This window comes from Pleurodeles waltl, chromosome 1_2 (assembly GCF_031143425.1).
Source record: "Pleurodeles waltl isolate 20211129_DDA chromosome 1_2, aPleWal1.hap1.20221129, whole genome shotgun sequence".
In the NCBI taxonomy this organism is placed as follows: domain Eukaryota; kingdom Metazoa; phylum Chordata; class Amphibia; order Caudata; family Salamandridae; genus Pleurodeles; species Pleurodeles waltl.
Window position 1 is genome coordinate 1,309,296,883 of NC_090437.1, and position 21,401 is coordinate 1,309,318,283.

Consider the following 21,401-nt stretch of genomic DNA (forward strand, 5'->3'; position numbering starts at 1 on the left):
TTTAAAAGTAGGACGTGTTATTAAGGTTTACATGTCCTGGCACTAAAAAACTTCAAGTATTTTTTTTTTTTTTTTTTTTACTGTGGTAAGGATTGCCCCCCATAGTCCAACACTGGTCTACCTCCTTACATTAAATAAGTGATAAAACTGGGAACATTCCTTGCTGCTGCCTTAGTTACCATTTCACCCTGACCAGTGTCAGCCAGCTCTACCAACATCGTGCATCTACCCCTATTTTCCCTGCTGTGCTTCTAGGAGGCAGCCAGGTAGCTTTAAATACTTTGACTTTAGGAGACATAGCTCCATTCAATACCAACATTTGCATTGTATGAAATGCTGCATCTCCTTCTTCAAAGCTGGAATTTGCAGCTGGACTGGTAGTCCCAGGATACAAAGTGTTTTCACCTTCTGAGTGTTCCACCTTAATCTCCAGATTGGATATGGATGCCACTGCACAGCTGCCAAACCTCTGGTGCCTTTGGAGAACTGTGCGAGTCTGTGAGGAGCCCTCAGTCACTTACATGGTTGTTTATGGACGCAACCTCTTCCACTTTCGCAGATATTCTACCCCTGCTTTCCTCTTCTGTTCCTTCCAGCTCTGAAATCTTGTTTTCTATTCTAGGTGCGGCACTTTAAAAGTCTTTTAGAATCTGCTTTATTTGGACTTCTCCCTGGAGAAACCGACTTTTACATCTTCATAGCCACCAGGATATAAACCATTGTGCACCTTTTGCGCTAGGCTCAGCGACCCATAAAAAGTTGCTCTTTCCTCGCGCCAATACATTTTTTTTTCTTTGAAGGGCATAGTTTCCTGACGCGCCAGAGAGCATGGGTAAACCCTGTAGGCCATGGCCCATCGTCTTTCCACAAATGGGGTGAGAGCAGGAAGTTAAGCCCACCATACTGTCATGTCCTCCTCCACAATCCACCTGTCACTCTTCCAACATTGCTGCGATCCCACAAATGTACAGCGGAGCCTCACCACCACACCCGAAGGGACTGGGCTACTCGTGAGAGGATTGCACATGCAGTATCGAGGCACCACCTCCAATTCTTGCTGTGTTTGCAGCCACCAGAGTTAGGTCTTTACACGGCCATCAAATTTAATACTGTGCCCCCCCTCCCCCCACCCCCAAGCCCCTGACCTCCAAACATCCCCCTCCTCCCTGGCACCTTCCCTTCCCCAAAATAGATTGTATGTGTGATTTAAAACTAGTGAAATTAGTGAAATCCCTTTTTAACACCAGAATGACAAGCAAAGGTAGAGGGAATTATTTGGCTAGGCCTACTATGTTGGGGACAGGTTATCCATAGATGTAAGATGCAAAGTTTGCACCTGATCCCCTACAGACTCGGCAGAGCGAAGCCTTTCTTTTCTGAAGCATACTTCACAAAAAACACAGATTTTGGTGCCATCCCTCCTTTATGGTGGGCCATGTTTCACTAGTAGGTGTCCCGAGAGGTGCATGAACCACCGACTACTGAAGAGCGATCTCAGTGCAGGAGATCACTGTAAAGACTGTCAAGTGTGTCACGAGCACTCCAACCCTTCAGATAACTTAACTGGCTCTAGCGCACACCCAAAATCACATTCAAAGCCTACTGCAGTGTCCACAAGTCAGTCAACCATCGCACCCAACTATACCTGGTGGCCACGTTTGTGCCTCTGGTAGAGCGTGCATCATCACTAAAATGAAAACCAGGCAATGCAGTAGGAAGACGTCTAGGTGCCAGACAGTCATCTACTATTCTCTAGAGATCTAGGATGCCATCCCTGTCCAGGCAGACAAAGTCCATTCCTTCTTCACTTTGTAAAGAGATTAAGATGAAATGAAAAACATCTTGAAGCACAATCTTGTCACACTGTACACATCCTGTTGCTGGACCACTCTGGAAGTGTTGCAATCCCTTCTTACCTGCAGCACCTCTGCAACCTCCTCCCACCAGAGAAACCTTCCTTTCTGAACCCCTGCCTCCATATTATAAACCTCCATTCTTCCCGCTTCATCTCTCCCTTTTGTCTGCCCTTCTCTTTCTGAACCCCCAATGCGTGTACAGCACTACTTTCAACTTAAGCTAGATTTGTGCCTTATCCTACTCTCTCCAGGTTGATTTGCAGCTACCTCAATTCATATCCATTTTCCCTCAACTGCAGGAGATTTTGTATTTAACGCTCGTTGGGACCATAAAGGTCCCTGCAAGGTGTACAGTTGTGTTTCCCTGGCTTGAGTGTGCGTCTGAGTATCTGGTATCCTGGTTTTTTTATTTTGGCCCTGGCTCCACACTGCCTGTGTGCTCACAGGCCTAGGCCTTTAACTTGAGATGCATGCGGTTTTGGTGCCATCTTGGGACCTGGAGAGGGGCACCAAGAGTGCTCATTTCATTGACAGTGGACGTGAAGCCATGGGTTAATCATGTGTAGTGACTGTGGCAGCGTGTCGTGTATGCAAATCATTAGCTGTGATCAGACCTTTCAGTGTCACAGGTGTAGAGCCCACTTCTGTAATGTTCCACTTTTATGCGCTAACCCAGACCTCTTTGTCCCTTTGTCGAGGGTGCTCCAGGCTGGAGACTACTCTGCGGAGAGAAGTATCACTTTACACAAAGGTGGTGTCTGGAGAGCAGCCTGGAAATTACACTTGAAATGAGAAACACCTCTAACTGGTTTGGAAAATGGAGTCCTCATCTCCTGTTTGCTTTTACTATATAAAAGTAGGAGCCACTGACCCATTTGTTGTTCCTGTTTCAAGGAAGAAAGTATCCCACAGAGTACTCCAAGAACTGCTGTGCAACCACAGCCGGTGTCTGCCCGATAGTGAGATTCTCAGAGGTGAGGGGACCATCACCTTAAGACTTGCCTGGATGGATGAAGCTGTTCCTACGATCTGAAGCGCCTAGAAACCTATCTGCCTTCTGAAAGAGGGAAGAAACCTGCCAACCTTTAAGGTGTGCCTGTGCTGAGAGCGCCAAAAATAGCTGGCCCCTTGTGATGTGTGCGTCTGCCCCAGAAAGACCAAAGAGCGAACTACTTGTCCTAAAGTGCGTGGGGGCAATCCCTCTGTGCTAAGTGGTTGTGAGCAAGATGGCAGTGGTCATCCCCACTTTATGCAAAAATGATAACAGAGGCCAACTTTGCCACTACAAATTCCCACCATGCCTGGTGTGGACTGTGCCATTACAACTATGAACTGTAGCCAAGGCAGATTGCGCTGCCACCAACAGACTGTGACAGAGGCAGACTGAACCACGGACATCAAGAACTGCACCTGAGGTAGACCGCTGCTGAAGGAGAAGACTTTGCTCTCTGCTATGACCTTTGACCCTTGGTTGCCCAACTGCTACACCACATTTAAAACCTAGGAGCAGGACCATCCACTAGAGACCTTTGTAGTTTAGAGCAACCTTCTGCCTGTGAGGACATCAGAGGTCACAGCTGTCTGCAGCCCTCTGTTGGAACAGGGGTTGTACTTACAGATGGACCATCTACTCCCAGAAGCGGAAACCAGGCACTCGGAAAATACTCCCACCCTAGTGCAGTGAAACCATTGAAAAGGGGACTTAGTAACTGAGCAATACAAACCAAACTAAGGGGTAATCTTCACCAGAGTCTTGAAAATGGCAATGAAATATGCTAAAACCCAGTCAAACACCTTCCCTACAATTACTAAGGTGGAGGGGAAAGTACACCTAAGAGGATGGGTGAAGTGGGGGTAGGATCCAACGCGCAGCAGCCAGAGCACCAGTGTGCAGATTGTACCTGTGACCTACTCTACGGAGTATTCCGCTTGAAGTATTTAGATTAAAGAGTCAGCCCAGTAGTCTCTGCGTACCCCCCTGCTTCAAGGCGGACACCCAGTAGTCTCTCCGTACCCCCCTCCTCTCTATTGGGGTCGGATACCACTGATCTGAAATTCAGTTGGGATAAACCCTGCATATTTTGGTGGTCAGATGCAGAACTTGACAGAAAATAATTCTAAATATGGGTTCCTTGCACCTTTTAGTAACATTGCTTGGTTCTAGATTAATTTATGGCTTCTAATTATGACCCTACACATTATGCTTCATCTATTCCAATCTATGCTTGCGATAATCAATCTTAAGCTATTTAAGATATTCATTTGGGCACTGATCAACTCTGGCTTGGTGTGGTGTAACAGTATCAAGAGCAGACCCAACCATACGTAGAAGCCTCGTTAAAAGATGCTTGGGAAAACTAATACAGTAATGCCATATCCGGAATTACTGACACCACAGGGTATGGAAATTATGGGGAGTGGTCTGTCTGTTTTCTGGGAAATTACTCTAGAAATCTTAATGTGCAGAGCTCCAGCATCATAGGTACTTTTTCCTGGATAGATTCTGCCAGGTCTTCACTGGGAAAATAGGTCCATGGAAAAACCAGAAGGTGCAGTGTGAGCAGTTACGGGTGCCAGAAGGGGTAGGAGCATGATTTAGGGAGTCTATGCCACCTTCGACGGGGACAAGAATCGTATTCTAATAAAACTAACCTATAGGTGGATTATACCCCCTAAAATCCACAGTGGAATAAAGAACAGTGAATTATGGTATGGGTTAGTCATAAATGGAATGTAGATCCAATGTTATAATTTAGTTAAAGTGAATACAATAGTTCATAAAGCATAATTTTGTAGTGAAGTAGTTTATTATTCGTGGTCCTTGATGATCTCAAAGGAAAATGTTACTTACCCACTATGCATCTGCTCGTGGCATGTAGTGCTGTAGATTCACATGCTCTGCATACTCCTGCCATCTACTGTTTGGTTTGGAGTGTTACATGTAGTTTTTCTTCAAAGAAGCATTTTCAATTCACAGGATCGAGTGGTGACTCCTTCTCGGTGATACTGCGCATGGGCATGGAGTCCTTTGTTACACTGTTTTCCCACAGGCGGGTAGGGGGGAAAAGAAAAAAAAAAAAAAGGAAGGAGTATAGAGAAAGAAGTCCATACAAGCGTATCTACATATGTGCAAATATAAAGTAACTGGAACAGCCACAGGCGTCCAGAGAAGAGGGAGGGCGCATGTGAATCTACATCACTACATGCCACAGAAAGATGCTTACTGGGTAAGTGACATTCTACGTTTGATGGCATGTGCAGCTGTAGATACACATGCTCTGCACAGACTGTAAGGCAGTCCTTCCATGAAAGTAGTGGCTAGCCTATGGGAGTTGCAGTTGTTTGAAAGTGTTCTTAGCACAGCCTGTCCAACGCTGGCTTGCTGATGTGCTAGCACATCTACACAATAACACTTTGTGAATGTATGTGGTGTAGACCAAGTAGTGCTTTGTAAAATGTCAGCTAAAGGAATGTTTCCTAAGAAGGCCATAGTGGCTCCTTTTCTCCTTGTAGAATGTGCTCTAGGAGTCATAGGCAACTGTCTTTTTGCCTTTACATAGAAATTGGATTACCTTTAAGAGGTAGAGAAAAAGAGCTGTTTAGTTTTCCTAAAGTCTTTGGTCCTATCAATGTAGTACATGAGAGCTCGTTTGACATCTAGAGTGTAGAAATCTTCTTCTGCAACGGAGTCAGGTTGCAGGAAAAAAAAAAAAAAAGTGGCAACTCAATGGATTGATTGATATGCAATTGAGAAACCAATTTGGGTAGGAACTTCGGATTTGTACAAAGAACCACCTTGTCTGTGTATTTGGAAGAAAGGTTCTTCCAGCGTTAAGGCCTGGAGCTCACTAACACGTCAGTGATGCAATAGCGACTAAAATGCCACATTCCAGGAAAGGAACTGAACAGGGCATGAATGAAGTGGCTCAAAAGGAGGACCACTGAGCCTAGTAAGGTTCCAGGATGGTGCTTGAGGTACCCTAGGCGGAATGTCATGCAAGGCTTTCCATGAAGGCTTTGATAGCTGGGATTTTGAACAAGGAAGTATGTTGTCTGTTGTGTAAACATGCAACTACCACTGCAAGGTGTAGACGAATAGAAGTGTAAGCTAAATTTGCATTTGTAAATGAAGCAAGCAACGTCCTGGACAGTAGCCTTAATAGGGTGAATGTGTTTGGTTTGACAGTAGTGAACAAAATGTTTCTATTTTACTGCATAACATGCTCTAATCGTAGGTCTAGAAATTTAATGAGAACGTCCATACATCCGAGGCAATCCTAGGTAACCCAACTATGACTTAAGGAGCCGTATCGCAAGATTGAGTGACTTGGCATCTGGATGTCTTATCTGTCCTTGATCCTGTGTGAGAAGATCCTTTGTGTGACAGGTGAGGAAGAAATGTTTTCAGGACTAGAAACACTGCCCACAGCTCCAGGTAACTGATGTGCATGGACTGGTGACTTGTAATCCCAGAGGCCCTGCACTGTGAGGTCCTGAAGGTGAGCGCCCCAACCCATCAGTGATTCATCTGTGGTCAGAATGAGTACAGGGCCCAGAAAGGCCACCCTATCAACAGGTTGGTGGTGTTCCACTATTGCAGTGAGCGGTGAGTATGGCAGTGTAACAATACTAGATCCTCCAGGTCACCCTGCGACTGAGACCGCTGACGAGACAGACACTGCTGTAGGGGACACATGTGGAGTCTGGCATGGGAACCAATAGCAATACAGGATGCCATCATCCCCAAGAGGCGCATGATAGTCCTGACTGTGTACGTGTGACTCTCCTGGAACTGGGAGAGGAGAGACTGAAAACTCTAAAAGCAGGCGGGTTCGGATGTGCTAACACCAACTCTGCGTTGAGAAGGACTCCCAGATGGGGCTGAACCTGAAGAGGCTGCAGATGGGATCTGAGAAAGTGGATTGTGAACCCTAATGTGTGAAGCAGGTTTACTGTGATTTGACTAAGATTGACACTGCTGTAGTGTGCTGGCTTTGATAAGCCAGTCAGCTACGTAAGGAAACATGTATATTTTGACTTCTGAGATGTGCGCGACTACAGCCGAGCACTTTGTGAATACTCTGGGAGCAGCAGTGACTCTGAAAGTCAGGACTTTGAATTGGTAATATTTTCCTGCATCTACGAGCCTTAGGTATTTCCGGTGTGCAGGGTGTATGGTGCTGTGGAAATAGGCCTCTTAAAAGTCTAGGGCCATCATAAAGTCACCTTGTTGAAGGGGAATGACATCTTGCAGAGTCACCATGTGAAAGTGTTCTGATAGAGTGCAGGGATTTAATGGTCTGAGATCCAAAATAGGCCTGAGAGATCCATTCTTTTTGGGGGATGGGAAAGTATATTGAGTATACTCCTGTTCCCAGGTATTGTAATGGTACAGGGTCTATGGTGCCTTTGAGAAGCAGGGACTGTACCTCGTCTTTTAGAAGGGTGAGAGGTTCGTGGGATAACTTAAGACCGAGGGGGAATGTTTGGAGTTGTAGTAGTGAGTGCCAGACAATAACCATGAATGATGGAAAGGCCCCCATTGGCCTCATGTTATGTTTACCCATTGTGTGCGGAAATTTTGAAGTCATCCCCCTACAGGTGGAGTCTGGGGTTCGGGGAGATGTATGTAGTCACTCTTTAGATGTTGAGAAAATCCTGTTCTATTGGATCCCTATGCAGCTGAACATGATGAAAGGCAGCTGCCCTTGCTATGACATGCTGGCAGGTAGAAGAGTCGTCTGATGGGGAGGATCCTGCAGGGTATAAATCTGGGCCTGTACTTATCATGGGATCAGGGTCATATGCATCCCGTGGGTCTGGGTCGTTATGAGTTCCACCCAAATACTCCCCCCCCCAAAAAAAGTGAGCCCTGAGGTGTCAGGTCGCCTGCAGTAGGAGAGGAAGAAGAACAAGGAGGGGACAAGGAGAAGCAGGGAGTGGAGGTGTTGAGGAAGGTGGTTTAGAAGGCGGCGGCTTAGTCAAACCAGTGGCAGCCTTGTCCATAGAGGCCTTTTTTGGAGATGGTGAAGTGTCCGAAGCCTCTTGGAAGGATATCTTCCTCTCAAATGTGATGGGGAGAAGCAATAATATGCCCTGTACCTTCCTGTATATGGAAGCAGCACTGTTTAGCATCTATAGTCTCCATTATAGGCTCAATTGGAGATGGCGTAGTAGAGGATTGACTTGAGTCAATGTGCTCCGAAGAAGTCATCTTTGTTTTCAGCACAGATGGTTTCGGCCAGTGACCCTTTGTCGGCAGCGAAGCCGCTGTTGAGGCTGTTTGGTCAGGGTCGAGGTGCTTGGTGCAGGAGGTTTGCTAGAAGTAGTTCAGACCAAGGTGCTGATGTCAATGCCAAAGACGAGGTTTATGGTCTTGCTAGGTATCGGTGCCGAGCCTAAGCACAGGGCAGCCGAAGTAGAAAGCGGACCATGGCCAGGTAGCAGTGGTGGTCTGGCAACCTTGTTAAAGGGTCTTTTAACAGTCTGAGTGGGCAGGAGGGGTCACAGTACTCACTGGCGCCGTTGATGTCACCTCTTGGCTTTCAATGTCCAACTGAACATAAAAGTTGGAGGCTTGAATAGAGAAGACATCTTGTTCGGGTTCCTCCTCTGCGTGCTCCTCCCAAAAGATGTCCGGGGTGTCTTCTGGGGATTTATGCATCTCCAACCTATGAGCTCTTCAGTTCCGAAGGGTCTTCTTTGATCTGAAAGACTTACAGGCATCACAGGTAGCCTCTTGGTGATCAGGGAGAGGCATGTATTATAATCTGATGGTTGGCATGGGGGAATTTGGAATGGCACAGAGAACAGAAATGCAACTGCTTCCATTCCATGAGCTCTACATTCTCTTCTGTGTCCCGTGGAGGAATGCCCGAAAACGAGCGAGGCCGCACTGAAAGGTGCTCGGTCAGTACTCGAACAGACAATTGGAAAGAACTAACACAAAGGTGAAAATTTGTGATCGGAAGAACAATACCGTCAAATAAAAATAAGACAGAAGGACATTTTTGTATCTGAGGGAGACTAATACAGAGCAAAGATACACACGTCCGAACCCGATGGCGAAGAGAAAAGTATCTAAGAAAGGACTCTATACCCGTGCGCAGTATCACCAAGACAGGGGAGTCACTAGAACCCAGAACTTGAAAATGCTTCTTCAAAGAACAACAACATGTAACACTTCGAACCCAACACTAGCTGGCAGAAATATGCAGAACATGTGTATCTAAAGCCACAAATGCCATCAAACACATTGTTACTGTGCTTAGTGAGTTTTTGTAGGCAGTAACCAGCTGACACGTTTCACCCCATGCAGTGTGTAGGTCTGGGGCTTCTTCAAGGATTAATAAGGAAGTAAAAACAGATGGTCCAAATAGTATCTCAGAATGTTGGGAAAAGGGTCAATGGCTAACAGTGGATAAGGCACCCCCTGTGTCAGTTTCAGTGATCATCTGCCTTATCCCAGATTAGGATGGCATTAGCCAAAGACCCTTTCCAGACATTTTGACATTATGCTATTTAGGCCATCCATTTTAACTTCATTTTAAAACCTTAGAGCCCCAGGCCTGTGCCTTTCTCCTCAAGCGGTAAGCCATGGGAGTTTGAATAACCAATTCCACCACATCCAGCCAGATCGCAGTACCAAACCGTAGGCTGAACCTGCGGCTGCTTAAGTATGCAGAGGTCAGTGTACTATGGAATGGAACAGGGGAAGATGAAGGGATTCAGAGTACGCATGCAATTAAATCAGATTCAGTATCGTTCAGGGAATTACAGCACAATCATGTAATTCGGGTCGAATAGTGGCAATCTTGGTTTAGGGGTCAATCCATGGCAAAAAAAAATTAAAGGGATATATAATACCCTCATAGGAAGTTATGGGTGTGCAAATTTGGAATTAAGTCATCCATCAACTGGAAACCCTGGACTGAAGGCAAGGGTGGTTTATGGTGACTGACCCTTAGCACAAATTCAAATATACATGCCTACTAGTCAGAACAGTTCGCCCTTAACCAACACTCCTCCTGAAACTATAAATTGGGTGCAGGACAAGCTCTGGCATAAAATTGTAACAGAACAGTGAAAACACACAGGTCAGCATGAATTTACTCAAATGATTGCAGTCTGCATCAGCATGTAAGCACTTACAGTGGAGACACCATTGACTGATGTCCTTTACACCTGAGCAGTGCTGTTGGTAGCTTGAGCCTGTAATATGGAGCTTCACTGAATACCAAAACAAGTGCCACTCAAACTTTCCAGAACTACATACTGTACAGTATTCCTATTACCGCTGGAATGCTCACCTGCTTTTCTGCTGCACATACAGTCTCTCAGCTGGCTGTGTCTCCTGGGGCAAAACCGCAAGGGATGAAGGTTTTGCACCACTGGAAGGCGGCGTGTAGCAGGAGGAGAGAGCCGCTGCCTGGGTGGTCGCCGTTGGCACCACACTAGTTGTAGGACAGATGATGGGGGAAGGAAGACCGAGTGACTTCAGGTTAGTTGCAGCCGTAAGGAACGGAGTGGAGAAGGCCAAGGGCTGGCTGGCATGCATGAAAGGGGTCTTCAATTCTTGACAGTCTGTGTTACTAGCCTGAAGGCCTGGTGGGGCAACCCTTTGGTGGAGCTGGCTGAAGCTCAAGTCTTCTCCGAAGAATGTTTCAGAAGGGATTGACGCTTCCACAAAAGGATTTTGGGGACTTTGGAGGGGTGGATTGCCAACAACAAAGGGATTTGCAGTGGGTTTTTGGTCACACATTGCTACGCTTGGAACCGTCAAATCAGATTTCCAAAAATCTGAATTCTTGAAGTCCACCACCATGTCTGCAGACCAACTAGACTCTGTGGAAAGCCCTTGTGTGTGCATGGATTCAGGTTGCTGTATTTTCTCTTGCTGGTCTGATCCTGTGCTACAGTCTGGAGAAGGACCCGGAGAAGAAACAATATGATGAAAAGGAGGAACTTGGGTTTTAATACTTTGCTTTATTGATTTCAACACAGTCTCATTTAGCGCTGGCTCAGGCCACCTCTCTTCCTGCGCTACTTGTATTGGCCATGGTTCACTCTGTGCCAATGGTTTGATATGACTGACGTGGCGGGGATAAGAGAGTTCGTTCATAGGAAGCTGCTCCTCCAGGGCAGACCAGAAAAGTAAACCTGAGTTGCCAGTTTGGTTCTTCTCGATGACCTTTGACATTTCTGAAACTGATTGCTTCTCTTCGTTGGCCAACGGCTGTGAACTTAACAAGTCAAGATGAATTATCTGCTGATTTCCATTGTTAATTTTGTTGAGTTGTTTTGAAGGGTGTTGACCAACTGAGGCGGAAGCAAGGCCTAACTTCACACCATCCAATTTGCTCGATTTCTCTTTAACACCCAAAAGGTCTAATCCGTCTAGAGAGGATTCCAAAAGGCAAGTCTTGAACTGCTCAACCTCTGGCACCTCATTTGTTCCTAACATGTTTTCCCCATTAAAGGTGTCCTGCACTGTGGACTCATTAACTCTTTTGTTCAAATTAGCCCAAAGGTCCTCTGTGACCAATTGAAAGTTCACATCACAAGAGGCCAAGAGTTTTGGTTGTTCCTCAATTACAGCAGCAGAAGCTGTTGGACACAGAGGCACAAGGGACACTGCGCCACTGATGGTTTTACTGTTTTGAACACATATTGTCTCCTTGGGGCCTTCAGCTTGCATTACAGCTGGGCTCTCACTTTCTTTCGCTTGTCTGCTCACTAGTTGGGTTATATCAGTCTTAGTTTGATTCCCTTCAGAAGCCAATGAAGTAAAGCACCTCGGAGGTTTGGGAGGGGACACCAAAACCTCTCTTAATTGTGCTTCTGCGCCAGGTGTGCCATCTTTGATCCTCTTCTCAGCTTCCTGCTCTTTGCTGCAATGTGCCTCTTGAGGGAACACATCAGATGCCATGTTTGAATTCTTGGAAAACACAAATGGGACCTTTTCTTTTGTACCTAAATGCACTTTGTGTGGGGTGCTTGCATTCTCATCTTCAAAAATGGCATTAGTGAGGGCACCTACACTTCTCCGAACCGGATGACAACCAGGGTCTTTGCCAACTACCAATCTTTCAACAACATGACGACTTGAATCTTCAGATATTACAGCAACTTTTTCAGTCAATATTCTTGGTGATACAGCAGCAATTTTATTTTCAGATTTGCCCTCAAAACATATATTTGCTGGTTTAGTGGCCAAAGCTTCCTTAGCAGATATGGAAAGATTTGGTAAAGGATTTGGACTGCAAGGTACCATCACATTTGGAACTGTGCAGTCACTCAGATTGCACTGATCTTCATCAGGTCTCTTCCGGGTGACTGGCTCATTCTCTAGAGGGCTAATGGACAGTTCCGTGGAGAACACCTTGGTGTCTTGTTCTTTCGTGTTCGCTCCCAAGCAGGTCTCTCTTGTATTACAATTATCAGAATTATCTGCCTGGGATATTGGAGACAGAGTTTCAGGTTTCACTGAGGTTTTGATTCTTGCGGACAGTACGGGGGCAGTCCCATTGTCTCTTGAGGGATGATGGGGACTTTCAGACAATGAAGTGTGCAAATATGTTTCGGTTATATTCAGCTCATGCAGTTCACCTGTCAAGCTTGCCGTAGTTTCCTGCTCGTCGTATGATCTGACCAAAGAGTCTTGGACTGTAGTGCATGTTTTGTTAGTTTGTAATGTGATTGCTCTCAACATCTCCGGCTTGGATTCTGCCTTTGCCACATGGTCCGATTTAATAGTGCTACTTGAAATTGAAGTGAAGTTTTTTGGGTCACAGCATACTAAGTTCTCATTTGTTTTTTTAGGCAGGAATAATCCATTGTCTTTGCATTCTGGCAGGAGTCTACTTGTTGCAAAAGCATCAAATGGATCCTCTAACTCACATGCCCTCCCTGCAGAGAGCTTCGATCTCATAGATTCAGAAAGTTGCTCCGAAGCCGGTTTGGCACTTTGACCATTAGGAAACAAGTTTTCAATTTGCTCCGCCTGCCTGGTTGAGCTCAGCGATGGCTTGTACTTCTCAGTGGTATGATCCTCTTTGTCAGCTTCAACAGTAGCATTCGGCCCAGAGGGGAAACTACAGAGAAAGTGAGTAGGTGAAGGAGAATTTAGTACCTTGTCAGCAAGAAGGTCCTCAAAGAAGGGGTTGCTTTGTAGAGAGTCAAGGAATGGGTTGGTAGGAGACAGGTGTCCAAGGAGACCTTCAGCAGGTGGAGAAAGGTTAGTGCGAGGCATGCTAACATGGGACAATACAGCGACAGGAGGAAACTGCACAGGGAAGGAAGGAGAAAAGTGAGAAGAAGCAGCTGAGCTGGGTTCTACCTGAGGAGACACGTCCAGGCTGTGGAGGGAAGACAAAATGGTCCCCTACGTTAGTGTGCTGCCACAGTACTGCAAATATGCATTACGCTGTATAATATAGAACTCAACATCTATATACATCACACAAAGAAAAGCACTTCCTCAGTATTAAAAGGGGATGTTCATTTTCTAGAAAACCACAACACTTTCCTTCCTTTCAAAGTTTAAACTGGTGCGGGACTAGACAACTTATTTTGTTAATTTGATAGAATTTTCCTTCATTATCACTCCATTTTGTGATCATTATTTAGTGATACAAGTAAACAATTAAGTGCATTCAACTTAAGGCACTTAAAATGGCGGACAACTTCACTATGAACAATGCTCACAAAACAAAGTCAAATTCTCATTTGACTAACAAAGTGGGTAGAATTTAATCTCTTATCAGTACTGAACTTGTTGTAAATGGGTGTCCTCTTTAACAGCAATATGATATGTAAATGTTGATTTTTATAGATCTAGGTTCCCCTTCAAAAACATACTCATCAGTTGGGTGTCATCAAGCGGTCCTATATTCACACTCACTAAAGAACAAAATACTATGAAGGCATGAATCGCTAATGAAAAGAAATTCTAGGAGGTACACAATACCCAGCAGAGTAAGCATTGATCAGATTTATTTACTACATACGTGTGTTATTTATTCAATGGATAAATGACACATGCAGAACGGAGCAAAAATGGCCCCTCCGCACATCAGGGTGTGCCCCAAATCATGAGCAGCAACTTCCTAGAAGGTGTCCTCAAGCTCTGTTCTTACACGAGTTGCACCATTCCAATCATCTTCTCAGAGTGACGCCAACAGTACGTGTTTGAGCAATCCACACTACATGTAGCACATAAGGTGGATTCTTTCTATGTTCCCTCTGAGATGAGCACCCTGTAGTCTTGGAAAATGGAGCACCAAAAGACAGTAGGAAGACATCATGGATAAAATATATGGTTTAATGTTGCAGGAGCATGTGCTTCATGCACAAATGGATAGATTCTCCACCACTGAGAAGAAGCAGTTATGTGATTCTAGGCATTGCTGGAAAGAATGCCATGACCTGTCCAGTTTCCCTATTGAGCAGGTAGGGAGGTACATCGGAGACAAGATGGGCATTAAGGATAAAGGTGGTCTAGCAGGTAGGTTGTTGAGCCTCGAATCCCAGGTTATTGGTTCCAAACTCAGCCGCCCTCTTTTGCAGGATGCTCTCGTGTCAGAGCAGCAAGCTCCAACAGCATGCCTGGCTAGAGGCAGAGAGACTCCTCTCAAGTCATTCCGAGTCCAGAGGCATTTAAGCTAGCATTGACACGACTCCTTGATGGTCCTTCAACATGATCCTCCACTTTGTCCCATCACCCGGTACACGATTCTGCAGGTTGTGAGACTGCACAAAAAGCTTACGAAGAGGAGTTCTCATAATTTCCCCTAACAGAGTTTACGTAGACACTTCCATCTTCACAGTCCAGATCCATTATGCGGTTAATGGCTGTCAGTACGCAGATTCATACCAACTGAAAATAACTGTAGGACAAATTGTGCAAAGTATGAAATCAGAGTAATTGTTAGTTCTTATTAGAAGATGATCTCTAGAGCAGACCTGGGACCGAACCACTGCGGGGGAAGATCTGCCAGGGAGAATCCGAAGCAGCGAGGATGCTTCCAACCAGCATGGAGAGTACTGTCTACATATATCTGTGCAGAGACTAAAAGCAAGTGACATATGAACCAGTTTCACAGGATACAGAACTCAGTACTGAGCACTTTGTTCTTAGCACAGCTACCAGTGAAGAGGTCCCCAGCACAGCAGCACCTCCCGGCTCACTGCTGCTGCCTTGAAAATCTCCAACAGCAATATTGGTCAATGGGATCAAAATACCTGCCAATTTCTCATAGCTTGACAGCAATAGACTTATAAACCCACTATCTGTTTGGACATGGTAGATGCAAAGGAATGTCCAAAAATAAATTAAAAAAACAAAACAGATAAGCAGTCTGTTTACTGAAGGAAATAAATAATGATCCCGAATCTCTTCAGAAGACATTTCCTGCATGCAAAACCCATAGTTGTAATTACTGTTGCAGTAAGCGTACTTCTGCATTCAGATAAAATTCTGTCACATTCTTGGGTAAGATCTTGCGACAGAACTATATGCAACAACCCTGAGTACCTTCATGGAGAAAGTTGCTTCCCAATCGAATATACTCCTGGCCTCCTGCCAAGGGTAGCAGTGCACTTAACACAAGAGCTGCACAAAGTGTCTGCTGCAAGTAGATAGCACAAACTCTGTACTTTAATAGAAGTGTCATTTAAACCCACAAACCTATGCCATTCCATCCCACTAGAAGCCTTTGACGACAACCTGATAATGTTACAGCTGCATTCGTACGGTGGATGCTGGGCCATTCAGGCCCTAGACACACATATTCTATGTTGTCTACGAGAGAAAGGGGGACCAGGTGGGCCTAACATGCGTAATTTATTTGTGACTGAGGGCAAGAGTCGTTATTTCAGTTTACTAATCCTATGGAGGGTTTGCAGCTTTCCCAACATGTAACTTCCTCCTACACATAGATTAGGCCATGTGCTGAATCCCATTTTTTTTTTCAACCTTAGTTGGTAGAGTAGCCAAGCAGCCTACTCCACTTATTTGGTTCGACCACTTTGCGATTCCCTTCAAGGTCTTGTGTGAGAAGGGGACCAATGATCGTGCACCTGGTTCATGTGGCGCGAGACTGCGGTGGGCCAAAATGATATCATCTAAATTCTGTGATGCTTTAAAGACCAACCGGCCTATTTCGAACAGCTGTATTGAGTTGGCAGATGCAAGGTTTTCACATGGCTCTTCCTTGAGCCCAACTCTGTTTAGTGTGTACATGCAACCGCTGGCGGAGATCGAGTGCTATGGAATTTCATTTCATATGCGGATGATACGCAGCTTATCACGCTGTCACAGAATTCGGCTCATTGGGCCCCCGCCCTGTGGCTCTGCCTTGCAGATGTTGCTAGGTGAATGGACCTGAATTGCCTTAAGCTCAACGCTGGGAAGACCTAGGCTCTCACCTTGGGCAATCAGGAAAATATATGGTCTACTGCATGGTGCCCTCAGGAGTAGGGTACAGTTCCTCCCCCCAACCCAAGGTTAAGAACCTTGATGTTTAGCTTGATGATAACATGTCTTGAGGTGACTTGACTATGCAGAGTATAATCTTGTGCCTGTTGCCAGAGTCTGCAAAAACTGTTATCCAGGCCTGGATTATATCAAGACTAGATTACTGCAATAATTCGTATTTGAGTCACAGATCAAAAGACTCCAGAGTGCGTAAACTCTGCTGCATGCTTACTACTGAATTTACCTAGGAGTGCGTCAATTGTGGCTGTGCCGAGGAAACGACACTGGCTGCCAGTAAAGCAGAGATCTTCTTTTAAAGCTTTGTGTTAATGTCACAAAGCTTTTGCCAACAAAGGTCCAGGTTACCTTCAATCTTTAGTGAAACCGTATGAAATTGAGGAATTTAAGATCAGCAGGGAATTGCTGGCAAACAGTTCCCAGGTTAAGAAAGTGCGTTCTTTCAATTACTTGGCGCCAGAGCTGCGGGACCTTTGCCCCGATTGGTTCATCGGGTGCAATCAGAAGATCTTTTTAGGAACAAACTTAAAACTTGTTTTTTTGGACCTGCATGCTCAAGAGTTTGAAAGTGGTATGGAGGGTGTGGAGACCCGCTTCCAGCTCTGGGTACCTCCCATGAGGTATCTATGCACTTTATAAATTATATTATTATATGTTAATGACAAAAGTGGCTACACTGCCAAGATTTCAAATGGAGATAAGGGGTCGCTGTTGGAGGGCCCATTTCACAAAGGATTCAAGTGTTATTGTGGTTTCTAGTAAGGTACAACGTTGCACCTTGGGAGATTTTGGACCATCCCCTTACCAATGTCTTGCTCAAACACAAAGCTGCTAATTGACTTCTAAGACCATTCCTGTTAGTGTTAGAAACAGGACTATTGCCAGTTAACTTTGCCGACCAACCCCTACTCCCCCTGGCAAGATTAATCTAAATCCCATAACTACTTCTGAAATGTTGCATTTTTTTTGCTGGAAAATAGACTCTTTTTACCAAGTCTATTTTTTTTTTTTTTGAGTCTGAATCTAGACACCAAACCATCACTAGAAGATCTCCAGTTTTTCCATCCGTGGTGGAAAGAAAAAGTACTGCTAAACACAAAAACTATAAAATAAGAGGTTTATTGATTGAGGTACTATGGCTTTTCCACGGTTCACCAACTACTTTGCAGGTATTTTTATACCTGTGCTTTTGCTTCAGCCAGTCCTGAACATAAGCCTTAGTTTCTGTTTGTTCTTTAGTGAATGTTCTCCCTGCTCAGACACACCAACCATCTACCTGTACAAACCCCTCCAGTATTGAGTTTTATGTTCAATTACCTGGGACATGAGGTCCTAGCTTTCGCGACACTTCGCTTTGATGTTCTGATTTGTACGCCATGGAGCACTCCCTATTGTACTTTGTTCATATGGCGATAGGCAGGTTTCATGTGCAAGGGCCTAGTAGTTTTCAAAACATGGATCAAAGTCTTGGAGCTCTCACCACAAAGGCCAAACACTACTGAGCTCAAATTATCTAGACCTTAGTTTGTTGCTGCTCAGAGTGATGGCTTGCCATATCCTACAGTGCAGTCCAAGCTCTCCTGTCGCAGGTACTAACTATAAAGGACTGCCTGGGAGGTGGCTGGTTGATACCCCTGAGCAAAGACCCCCCCAGAGATGCCAAAGGCTAAATGGTCTATGGCAGTGGTTCCCAACCTGTGGTCCGGGGACCCCTTGGGGTCGGCGAAGCCTTCTCAGGGGGTCCGCGACTGCTTAGAAAATGTAATAATATTAACAGATTAGATCCCCTGCTTTCAGTAATGACTCAGTGGGGGGTCCCCGGATTCCAATAAAGATTCAGTGGGGGTCCCTGGGCTCCAGTTATGATGAAGTGGGGGTCCACAGAAGTCAAAAGGTTGGGAACCACTGGTCTACGGACAATAGGGCGAGCCAACTGAACGCAACCCCAAACATCATCAAATTGCAAACGAAGAAAAGCAATTGTATCAGCTTCTTAAACAAGCTACGATTTCTTCGAGTTGGGCAGCACTGTTTCTTTAAAAAACACCTGGCCACAGCTGGCTGCACTGTGATACAGTGAAGTTGTGCTAACCAAGCCATTCTTAACTACCGTGCACCCTTTTGCCCACATTGCCAATTGCCCAAGGTCTGTAAGCTTCAGAAAGGTAATACATGAAATACAAATCAACCCTTTTAAAATAAGGCTCTCTCGCAGCTCAGCCCTAAGTTTGAGGCACAACTAGTGCTGCAATCCAGACATTCTTGGGGTCTCAAGTTCATATGGAAAAATTAATGGATGACTGAAAACCACATGTTTTTAAAGGAGAAGAGAGGCGGCTTGGGGGAAACAATACACACATCTACTTGTAGCAAAGAAGGACGAAAAGCAAAAGATTTTTCATATTCAGTACAAAGTAAGATTGAGGTAAATTAATTCAGCATGGAGGTGTTAGCAGAGTCCTCCACTTCACAGTCAGTCAATGTGAAAGTAAGCAACTAGCACCTAGAAGGAAGACTTTGGGAGCATCGATACCTCTGGAGACCAGACTGACCGAAGTTCCTATAGAGTTTGCAAACAACGGCTTAGTAAACCACATTACCTGCAGAGCAGGAGTCTGGGGGGCATGGTCCAATTTAATGAGCAGTTGCCATCTTCTTCCTTAGAATCTAAAAAATACATCTACAACATATTCCTAAGCAAAACCCTAACCTCAAACGTGATATTGTCTTGCACATGGGCTTGCAGAAACCCTAACATAATGGCATAACACACTTGGACTTACCTGTAGAGTATTGTGAAGGAAGGTCAAATGGGATTTAACAAAGTGAATAGTCTGATTTTTTCTAAAACAGAGGGTGGGAGAAATCCGGAGTGTAGTATTTTGTTTAAAACCTGGGATAAAGTCAGGAAAGTGAGAAGTATATCAAAGGGCAGACCGGGTTTGCTTCTAGAGTACTAGTTCGAGGGGGAGTGGGATGGACATACATTATGGGGAGCAACTTTGGATCTGGGATTCTACCATAAATTTTGGAAAAATCTAAATGTTTCACCATTGACTGATGAAATCAGTGATTTTATTTTACTGTTGGATTTTAGCAAGATGCAATTCAAGGGTCCAAGGTTGGAGATATTCAGTGAGATGGCCGTTGAGTTAGACGTGAAACGATTTAATACTTTCAACCCAGCTGAAGAGAAGGACTATAGTTTGAAGTGCTCACAAATGGGCAGGAAAGTATTTGCATTGCTGATGCCCCCCAAACAGATTTTGGGATCTGTAGAGCTATCAGAACCATCTGCATATTGGTGAATTCATACTTCCAGGCTGGAGGCCAACCTCAAAGATGGTGTGATGTGTTATTAAGTTGTCTCCATGTTGTGCTTCTGGACCTATACCTATGTTTTTATCCCATGACCTTGCATCCCGTTGAGAGATGTCTGATGCGTATTCTGCGTTGCTCAACTACTCCTCCTATGTTTCTGGCCCTGACCCATAGTGGGATCGGGTTACTCTTCATCGGGCAGTGGGAAGGTCCGCAGCTGGTGTCAGTGGTTTAGACAGGAACAAGCCTTTTGTCCTACACTCCTAAGAGGGGTATCAAACCAGTAAAGCTCCCATAAATTAGATCTTTCACTCATCCCAGCAGTAATACCATTACCAGTAGTAGGAATGGTGATGGAGCACAAGTGGAGGTCTTTCAACCTGAGCAACTACCGGTGTGGTGTCAGTTTCCCAGTCTGGTTTCTCAGCTGCAAAAAAACATTAAGCCCAGAGACCTGCCCTGAAACAATGCCTATTAGGAAACAATGGATACTGCAGGCACATGAATAGAAGTCATTATATAGACAATTCATGTTGTGTCCAATTAATGTATACATGCGGGAGACCTGATGCAGGAAATAAAAAGAATACTGAAACTACTGTGTGTACGTTAATGTAAGAGGTTTGTTTATTGTATCATTCGTTTTATTGCTGCATCTATTCAGTAGATCCCAGAAATCAACAGCAAAATGTGAAAGGCGCAGAAATTGCTCATCATTTCAAATGATTTGATAATGCATGTGGAAGTGTAAAGCAGGCTTGTGGCCATATGCCCGGGTTTTGTTTTGTAGAAGAAGCTTTGTTTTTGGTTACATGAGGAGCAGGCAAGAAATAATTTATGGTCCAAATGACAAAATGTTGGTGGTGTTTTAATCCGTATAAATTGAAGGGTCACCATCAAGGCAAAAACCTTACATGGCCCACAAAATCGTTGGAACCTGGGCACAGGGTTGCCTAAGAAGCCTCGTCCCCTAATCTGCCCAACATCTCGACTTGGAATTTCTGTCCTGCGATTTCCCAAACATTTCATTGAGAGGTTATTGGATTTTTAGTCATTGCAATGTTGTAAATGTATTAATTCCCAGGGATAGGAGTTAAGATGATTAATAAAAATCAGCAATGTCAAATCTAGATAGACGGGTAGACAAAATGTCAGAAATGCTGCAGGCTTCAAATGTGGGTCATTCTCTCATTTGGGGAATATCAGATGTTGCCCAGCATGCTTGCAGGCGTGCAGAAACCATTCTTGTGTAGAACCTTTTAACAAGGTATGCAGGAGTGACAGAAGGATGGAAGTAAGATGCGTTACTAGTCAAGGCATTGAGGAAGAAAATAAATGAATTTGTTTTGGATATTGAAACGGCATCTAAGGTGCTCCAAATCAAGAAATGAGAAGATGCCGAAATAAAAGTGGGACAAGGGGATATGGACACATTGACCTCCTAGTTATTTTTAGTATTATATGATATACTGATTAGCAGTGCACTGGTTGACTTTGGTGCCAGAATCAGTAATATTTTGCACGATAAATCTCAAAGTATTTGTTAGCACAAATTGCTTCTGACCCCAAACATTAAGATGGTTGGATATGAAAGCAATAAAATAGACCTGGTTGGTTACTTTTTGGCTAAGATCAGCTTTAAAGACCAACACCTTAAAGGAAAGGTTTGTGTTGCGAAGGAGAGAATATGATCCTGATTTATATTTTGGCGGACGAGTTACTTTGCCACA

At 44.7% G+C, this 21,401-nt stretch overlaps 1 protein-coding gene across 1 annotated transcript in view; it reads right to left on the reverse strand.

Annotated features, from left to right (window-relative positions):
• RAB11FIP5 (RAB11 family interacting protein 5) overlaps window positions 1–21,401 on the reverse strand; it is a 199,281-nt gene that overhangs the window by 40,043 nt on the left and 137,837 nt on the right. Inside the window, exon 4 of the mRNA XM_069205596.1 lies at window positions 10,166–12,949. Coding sequence (XP_069061697.1) covers window positions 10,166–12,949 — 2,784 coding nt within the window. The remainder of the gene's footprint in view (window positions 1–10,165; window positions 12,950–21,401) is intronic.